The sequence below is a fragment of the Anomalospiza imberbis genome, chromosome 25 (genome assembly GCF_031753505.1).
Source record: "Anomalospiza imberbis isolate Cuckoo-Finch-1a 21T00152 chromosome 25, ASM3175350v1, whole genome shotgun sequence".
In the NCBI taxonomy this organism is placed as follows: domain Eukaryota; kingdom Metazoa; phylum Chordata; class Aves; order Passeriformes; family Viduidae; genus Anomalospiza; species Anomalospiza imberbis.
In genome coordinates, this window is record NC_089705.1 from 4,896,325 (window position 1) to 4,905,060 (window position 8,736).

At 53.4% G+C, this 8,736-nt stretch overlaps 1 protein-coding gene across 4 annotated transcripts in view; it reads left to right on the forward strand.

The window, feature by feature from the left end:
- The window catches only part of NFYC (nuclear transcription factor Y subunit gamma), a 35,361-nt gene extending 30,596 nt beyond the window's left edge, over positions 1-4,765 (forward strand). For 3 of the 4 annotated variants that reach the window (XM_068172775.1, XM_068172772.1, XM_068172776.1), the window contains exons 8-10: positions 2,485-2,592; positions 3,239-3,298; positions 3,894-4,765. In XM_068172775.1, coding sequence (XP_068028876.1) covers positions 2,485-2,592; positions 3,239-3,298; positions 3,894-4,013 — 288 coding nt within the window. In that variant the 3' untranslated portion in view covers positions 4,014-4,765. The remainder of the gene's footprint in view (positions 1-2,484; positions 2,593-3,238; positions 3,299-3,893) is intronic. The other variant, XM_068172773.1, reaches the window with a different exon arrangement.
- Positions 4,766-8,736: the final 3,971 nt, after the last annotated feature.

The following is an 8,736-nucleotide window of genomic DNA, read 5'->3' on the forward strand; positions in this document are numbered from 1 at the left end:
CAGTTCTGTGTTCCAGAACTCAAAGGTCACCCAGGGCCAGACATTTCACTTGGATTTCAGTTTTGCTGTGAAATTGGAGCTTTCACACAGATTTTGCCTTTCCATCCTTGCTGATGTTCCCGCTGCTCGTGGTCAGAGCATCTTGGAAAGGGTTTGGATTGGGGGAGCTGCCAGATTTTTCCAGCTCTTTTCATCTTTTGAGTCTTCATCTGATTCCTGCTGCCTTGAGGTGTTGATCAGGAAGGAAGAAATTCCCAAATTGTCTTTCTTTTTACTACAAGGAATCCTTTTTCTTCTCTGCATTTTCTTGTCCATTTCTTTTTTTCCCCTTCTTTTCCATTTCTTTTTTCTCTTCTTTTCCTTGTGAAAATCTCTCCAAGAGACTTGTTCCTCAAAGAATTGTGGAAGGAGATCTCCGGTGGATCCTCAGCAAGAGCAGGGCAGTTCAGATTTGTCCCAGCTGTCTCCAGAGAATGCTGGAACTACAGAAAGGGGCTTGGACATCTCTTGGGAGCAAGAATTCCTTACAAAGGAGCTGTTCAGGGCCAAAACCTCCTGAAGAAAATCCAGGGGGATCCTTTTGGGAATGATTCTATGGTTTTGGACAGACTAGAGGGGGTTTAGGGTCTGGTTTTGACCAAGAATTTGCTTTTTCCTCCCTCTTTCCTGGCATTGTGGGAGAACAGGGAGCTGTGGCTGCTCCTGAGGAGCTGCCAGGGGCTGGAGTGTGGAATCTTTTTGGGAATACCTGGATCTCTGCCATCTCCAAGACTGCAAACCAGCAATGTGGGATGGAATAATCCCAATTCCCAGCCCCCCATCCAGCAGAGATCCCGTTTAGCTGCAACCAGGAGGATTCTTCTGTTGAAGAACCACAGTTGATGCTGAAGGAGCTTCCACCGAGTGAAATAAAATAAAACTTGGAGAAAAGCTTGGATTTGGCCCCACAAAATTCCAGCCCTTGGTCTGTTCTGCTCTTCCTGCTTTGCTTTTCTTATTTTTTTCCCTTATTTCCTTTCTCTTTTGGCACAGTCAGAGCCATCTTCTGACTGCTCTGTGCACTCTGAGGGCCCAGCAAAGAGTCTTGGATCACCCAAATAGAGTTGGAAACTCTTTCCTGAAACTGGAAGTGCCTCTGGAGTGTTGGGAGCATCTTATTTTATTCCTGGTTTTCCACATGTTCCTGGTGCTGTGCACTCTCCCTGTTGCTCTTTATTCCAGAAATAAAGTGGAAAAGTGAATTTTTAACAGAGAAAAACTGGAAGTGAATCCATCAATGAAGTGATAATTGTTTGAATTTTATGTTAAATTCAATCTTTGTCTTACCCAGACCTCATTTTGGGCAGGTTCTTTGGAGCTTCCTCTCCTTGCTGGAAGAACTTTTCCCAAATCTCTTCTATCATCATTTAATGGTGTAATTAAAACCTAATTCCCCCAGCATCGAAAACTTGACCTCCCTGCAGATCTCAGTGCAGAAACCAATTCTTTATTGAAATATTGTTGCTCAGGGGGAGTTTATTTGCTGTTGAAATCGTTTTGGAGCTTTCAGACACAAATGAGGGAGTTGGTGGCTCTAGTGGAAATGCCAGGACCACGTTCCAGGCACTTCTGTCTCAGTCAGCAGTTTTTTTAGAGTGTTCTGTGTGTTCTTTCCCCTTCTTAAAAAGAAAAACTACTTTTTTTTGGTATAAAATTACCCTCAAAGCTGTGAATCTCAGTGTTGTGAAGTTAAATAACAGAAGGAAAATCCAGCAGTGTGACATTTTTATTGCTCTCAGGTGTGTATTAACAGTGTTACCTGTATTTTCTTCATGTCCCACATTCCCAAGCATCCAACCTCCCAGAATTAAGGGATTTATGGAATAAATTTGGGGTTGAATCTCTCACATGAAGCACTGACACCAAAAAGCTGAGCTTCTGCCAGGTGGGACTTGACAGGTGCTGGCAGAGAGCTGCCTTCAAAGCCTCCAAAAATATCTTTGGGGTTTGCCATCTCTGCTGGCTTTATTTATGGTGAAAATTCCTGTTTAATCCTTAATTTTTGTCAGGATGTGATTGAAAGGGGTGCAGGATGTGATAGGGGTGCAGGATATGATTTGGTGCTGCCAGCTCCTAACAGTTGATGTGAAATGCCGCCTCAAAGGAGTAAAACTTAATCCTTGTAACCAAAAGTGCTTCCAAATCCCTGAGAAACTGAGCCATTAATATGCTTTAGCTACTAACTGACCCTTCCCAGCCTGGAAAAAAAAGGAGGAATGTGGTGCCTCAGGGATATCCTGGAGCTCTGTGCCCTGGGGTTTTGCCTTTAGGGTCCCTTGTGGTGATTCCTGCTGGGAACCCTTCAGAATTCCGTGGAGCTCCCGGGGAAAGCTCCCCCATGACTCCAGCTCCTGTGGTGGAATCGAGCAGGGAATTTTGCTGTGTGTTGAGGGTGCAGAGTGACCTGTTTCGTTTTCTTTCCCTGCCCCCTCCACCTGTCTCCAGGTCCAGTTGAATGCTGGCCAGCTGCAGTATATCCGCTTAGCCCAACCCGTGTCAGGCACCCAGGTAGTCCAGGGGCAGATCCAGACGCTTGCAACCAATGCACAGCAGGTATGCACTCCACAGAGCTGCCTCCAAGGCTTCTTCCCTAGCTCCTGAAGCTGCGAGTTCCAGGGGATTTCAACCACCTCTTGGGTTAGGATTCCTACTTTTCTTTTCTTCCTGTTTGTCAGAGTTAAAAAAAAAAGAAATGAAGGAGCGTAGCGGAAACCTCCTTTAGGTGTCCGTGAGAGGTGCATGCAAAGCTTTTGTGTGTGTGTGTGTGTGGCTCTGGGTGAAGCCCCCGCTGCTTCTGAGCTGCTTGCAGGTAACATTTTGGGCTCATCAGCCTTCTCTTTCCTTCTTCTTGCCTGGGTGAGGGAGGAGCCGTGCAGGAAAGGCAGAACGTCGGGAGCGGCGTTGAGGCTGAGGGATCCTTCCTGCTGGCCTGGAGGCCATGTTCTCCTCGGGGGAGGCAGAGAGAACATGCTTTTGGGGTCTGGAAGGACCTGATTTGGGGTCTGGAAAGACCTGGTTTTGGTCTGGAAGGTGGTGTTTGGTCTGGAGGTGTCCGTGGCTGCCGTTCCTCTCGCGGTTGGGGCGCTGGAGAAGTTGGCTGAGGTTAAAAACCTCTCCCCAGGCAGCAGCAGGATGATGTTGGTGGGGTTGTGACGCTCTGGGAAGGGCTGGCAGTGATCAGCCGCTCTTATCTCTGTAGATTACGCAGACAGAGGTGCAGCAGGGGCAGCAGCAGTTCAGCCAGTTCACAGATGGACAGGTAAGAACTGGGGAGCACAAGGGGCACAGAGACTGTCCTAAATCTGCAGGTTCCTCCTGATAAAACACCGCTGGCCTGCAGCAGGATAAGGGAATGTTGTGCCAGTCTAAATTCAGGTGGATTCTTAGTTCTGCTGCCTTTACTCTGAATTAATCCAGTTTCTGGCACTCCAGGTGAAATCCTAAATCCTAAGCAATTCAGGAATAAAGGTTTTAACATCTGGATGTCCCATAAGTATCATGAATCATAGAGTGGTTTGGGTTGGAAGCACCTTAAGGCTCATCCACTTCCAACCAGGTGAGGAACCTTCCACTATCCCAGGATGCTCCAAGCCCTGTCCAGCCTGGCTTTGGAACTTCCCAGGGATCCAGGGGCAGCCACAGCTGCTCTGGGAAATCCATGGGCAGAAGGGCCCTGATGTGAGCCTGGGCATCAGGAATTCCCAGAAGGCCTTTGGTGGGAATTAGCAGCAGATTTGGTGGCAGCTCATGGTGGGTTTGGGGTTTTTGGGTACCTCAGAGGGACCGATTCTAGGGGAGGTTCTGGATGTGCTGAGCACTGACAGAGTTTCCTTTTTCACCTTCTGTGTCTGCAGCAGCTGTACCAGATCCAGCAGGTGACAATGCCCGCGGGCCAGGACATCACCCAGCCCATGTTCATCCAGTCCACCAACCAGAGCTCCGACACCCAGGCCACGCAGGTGACAGGGGACTGAGCAGGGACCTGGTGACGAGTCCCCAAACCCAGCCCTGAGCATCTCTGCCAGACCCACCTGGGCCCAGCAACAAACCTGAGAGTGAGCCTTGGGTAGGCTCTGCCATCTCCACCTCGCTCTGCTGGGTATGGGAATATCCAGAATATCCAGCAGACTCTGCCAAGAATGCAATATTTTTATTTTCCAAACCAATCTTTGTGTATCCAGCTGCTTTTCCAAACTCCGAGAGAAGCGATCCGGAGGGATTTGGAGCATCTCATTGAACAAATGTGGGAAATGTTTTTATTTCTAGGAAAACCCTGAGGGTACTGCTCCTGTCAGAGCTCTATTCCTGCTGTTCTGTTTGTATTTTTTTTTCCCTCTGGATAGAGCTAGGTTTGGTCCTCCCATCTCAGTGGGTTTTAGGGAATTTTTTTGGGGGGGGAGAGTGTGTGGTTTCGATTTTTCCCTCCTGCCTCCCTTTTTGGAGCATTTGCTGTATGCAGGGAATAGGAGGAGGAGGAGGAATTGAATTGAAACAAAAAAAAAAAAAAAAAAAAAAAAAAAAAAAAAAACAACAACAAAAAAAAACATTCCTTGTATTATGATTGTATTTTCTAAGAGCAAAAAAGTCCTTGAATTTGGCCTCTGGATTCCAGAAAAACTGATGGAATCTGGACAAAACCCCAGCCCTGCTGTTACCTGTTGTCCTGGCTTTGGTCCATGCATGTAATATAAGCTTCATAAAAGGAAATAAATTTGCTTTTGTCAGATCCTGTGTGTGCTGTCCATGAGATCCAGGGCCAGGAGCACCCTGAATCCCTGGAAATGTTACTCCTGGAGCAGGGAAATCAGCCACAGGATGGCTGGACAAGGGCTTGGCTGAGAGCTCAGGTGATGTGAGGGGTTTGGGGATAAATACATGAAATTTGGCACAGTTGTCCCCCTTCCTTGCCTGGAAAGAAGCGCCCCCTTTACCTGGCACATGTGCCCCCCTTGTTGTGGCACACATGTCCCCCTTGTCCCAGCTCAGGTGTCCCTTTTTCCTGGCACAGGTGTCCCTGGCACAAGTGACCCCTTTTTCCTGGCACAGTTGTCCCAGCACAGGTGCCCCTTGCTAGACCCAGCAGGAAGGGAAGCAAAGCTCTGCCTCAGCCTTTGGCTCTCCTGGGCTTTGTAAATATCCATTTTCCTGATTCCCAAGGTTTTCCCAACCCCGTGATTCCCGGGAGCAGCGGGAGGGAGGGATGCAGCTCCCGGAGCATCGCTGGTGTGCACGGGGCAGAGCTGGGATGTGCCAGGCTGGTGCAGCATCTCCTGGGCTGGGAAAAGATGGAATTGGGGTGGAAAAGGAGTTTTCGGGAAAGCTCCGAGCGTGGGATCGGCCACGAGAGGGCCCCCGTGGGAAGGGCTGGAGCGGGATGGGACAGCCGGGATAGGACAACTGGCATGGGACAACCGGGATGGAACAGCCAGGAGGATAGGACAGCCGGGCTAGGACAACCGGGATGGGACAACCGGGACGGGACAACCGGGATGGAACAGCCAGGAGGATAGGACAGCTGGGCTAGGACAACCGGGATGGGGCAGCCGGGATGGGACAGCCGGGACGAGACAACCAGGAGGATAGGACAGCTGGGCTAGGACAACCGGGATGGGACAGCCGGGATGGGGCAACCGGGATGGGACAGCCGGGATGGAACAGCCAAGAGGATAGGACAGCCGGGCTAGGACAACCGGGATGGGACAGGTGGGATGGGACAGCCGGGACGGGACAACCGGGAGGATAGGACAACTGGGTTAGGACAACCAGGATGGGACAGCCTGGGTGGGACAACCAGGATAGGACAACCGGGATGGGAGCTCGGAGGTGCCTTCCCTGGAACTGGGCGCTCAGAGGTCCCTTCTTTCCTTGGAACTTGGAGATCCCTTTCCCTGGAATTGGGGGCTTGAGGGTCCCTTTCCCTAGAATCGGGGGCTCAGAAGTCTCTTTCCTGGATTTGGGGTCTCAGAGGTCCCTTCTTCCGACAGCTGCATCCCTGTCCTGCTCCACACTGCCGCCCGAAGAGCAGGAGTGGGATGGGAGAGCCAGGATGGGGGTTTGGAGGTCCTGTTCCCTGGAATCTGGGGCTCGGAGGTCCTTTCCCTGGATTTGGGGGCTGGGAGGTCCCTTTCCCTGGAATCTGGGGCTCGGAGGTCCTTTCCCTGGATTTGGGGTCTCGGAGGTCCCTTCTCCCGGCAGCTGCATCCCTGTTTCTGCTCCAGGCTGTCGCGGGAAGGGCTGGAGCGGGATGGGAGAGCCGGCATGGGGGCTAGGATATCCCTTTCCATGGAATTTGCCACCTCGGCAGTCCCTTTCCCTGAAATTGTGAGTTTGGAAGTCCCTTTTTCTGGATTTGGGGGCTCGAAGGTCCCTTCTCCCGGCAGCCGCATCCCTGTCCTGCTCCGGGCTGCCGCGGGAAGGGCTGGAGCGGGATGGGAGAGCCGGCATAGGGGTTTGGATCTCCCATCCCAACACGGGCTGCCTCACCGCCCTCCCCGCAGCCAGAGGAGATGAGTGACCTCCAGCGCCCCAAAAACACCTCTGGAAAAGCATCCCTTGGGTTTGGAGAGCTGGGAATCCGCTTGTGGGGATGGAGAGAGACCTGGAAGGAAGAGCTGGAGAGCAGAACAGGCGCTGCTCACCTTTATCAGCCCCTGGCTGCTGAGGAAAAGCTCTTTACCCACAGCAGTTGGGTTTGCTGGAAAATTGGTTAAATTTGAATGGGAATAAATCGCTTAAAGGACTGAAAATGGGAGGGAGATGCTGCTCCCCAAGGGAGTTTCCAGCTGTTGCATGAAGTGAATGAAATTTGGCTGGAAATAAACCCTGTTGAGTTCTGAGAGATCAGAGGGGCTGGGGGTGGCCAGGCTGATTATTTTAATGCCTGATTGTGTCGAGTTGGGCAGGAAAAATGTGGTCATGTTCAATAAAAACCTTCTTGATCAGATGCACAAAAATTGGGTTTATTGAAGGCACAGAAGCAGCTTCAGAATGGAATCTTCTCCTCGGACACAGATCTGGGCAGAGAGCTGAGTAATAATCATGGATGTGAGAGTGTGTATTTAATTAACCTCATTAGCATATACAAGATGTGGATTTTAATTATGAAATTAATGGGGCAAAAGTTATTTTTTATTTAGGTGATAGCAGAGGTAAAGCTTTGCCTGCCCTCCCAGAGGGCACTGGGTCAGAATGGGTGCTCTGGGGACAGCCAGCGTTGTTTGTCACAGGGACTGGAACCCCGGGCATTGACAGGAGCCAGACCTTCCCTGCAAGGACTCACGGCTTCCTTTGATCTGCCGAGGGGACCGCGGTGACAAATTGGGTGGCATGGGATGACACAGAGGCAAACACGTGTCCCTCCAGAGGCCGGACGAGCGGTGGCACCCGCGGGAGGGACATCGGCCCTGCTGTGTGACGCAGTGAGTGCCACCACTCTACAGGGCAAGTTCGGTCACACCCCAGGGACCCGGGATGAAGCTGAGGAGGAGGAGGCGGAGGAAGAGGAGGAGGCAGCGATTCCCTGCCAAGGAGCGGTTCGAGATCCCGTTTCTCCTCGGGGTGATGAGCTCAGCACCGGCCGCTGGCACTCGGGCAGTGCCACGCTCGGTTTGCTGCGGCCTTGGCTGCAGTCCCTTCCAGGGCTGCTGTCCCCTTGCAAAGCTGCCACCTCCGGCCACCCTTTTCCAAGGAAAACACTGCGGTGAAGGTCACGCTGCCGCTGTGGCTCCAGCATCCCCGAGGGACACTGGAGAAGGGAAAGGCGCTCCTGATGAGGGCTCTGGAGTCACCACCTGCAGCCAGCGCCACCGAAGTCCCGTTCCCTCGGGGATCAGCTCTGCCTCTTCTTCGCTCTGCTCCATCTCCGCAGCACCTGGCACGACTGGAGGGGTTTGGCTGGGAACTGTCCCAGCGCTGGCGAACCCGGGAGCTCTCGGCGTCCTCATCCATCCTTCCTTCCTCGCCTCCGGAGCCCCTGCCCCGTCCCGCTCCCCGCTGCAGCAGAGCGGGGCCGCTCCCTGTTCCTCCCGCGGGGCAGCTCCGGGCTGTGCCCGAGCTCCGGGCGGTGCCGCTGGGGTCACTCCCGGTCAGGGAGTCAGAGACAGCTCCGGGCTGTGGGGCGGCTTTGGGGCAGAGCAGCCCCCAGCCCCCTGCCCGGGGTTCCCCATCCCGCAGGAGCCCGGGCTGTCCCAGGCGCTGGTTTGTCCCAGCGAGCGGTGCCAGCGCCGGTGCCAGGAGTTAATTGCCCTGGGATGAGGCCAAGCCTCCGGCTGGAGCAGGTGCTGCGCAGCCCTCCCCACTCCCCGCGGCGCTGTCACCGCTGTCACCAGCGCTTCCCCCACCGCGACAATGCCACCCCTGGGAGCCCCGAGGCCGCTGTCCCCAGCTCTGCCATCCCAGTCACTCCAGTCAGGCTCCCCCGCTCACAAGGGTTGGATGAATCCTCCCCTCCACGGTGTCCCCCCAGTATCCCCCACCCAGGGAGCCAAACTGGGGCTTTGCCCCGGTCCCTGTGTCCCGGTGAGGGGTCCCGGCTGTCCCTGGTCGCACAGCCCCTGTCCCCAGCCCCGCAGCCCTGCAGCTGCATTCCAAGCCTGCAAAACTTACTGGAAATCCTGTGGATGCAAATCCTGGCCGCCAGTCCGTGCCAGGAACTCGAGCTGCAATCCCGAGAGGGCAGCAGGCTCCAAGCACAGAGGC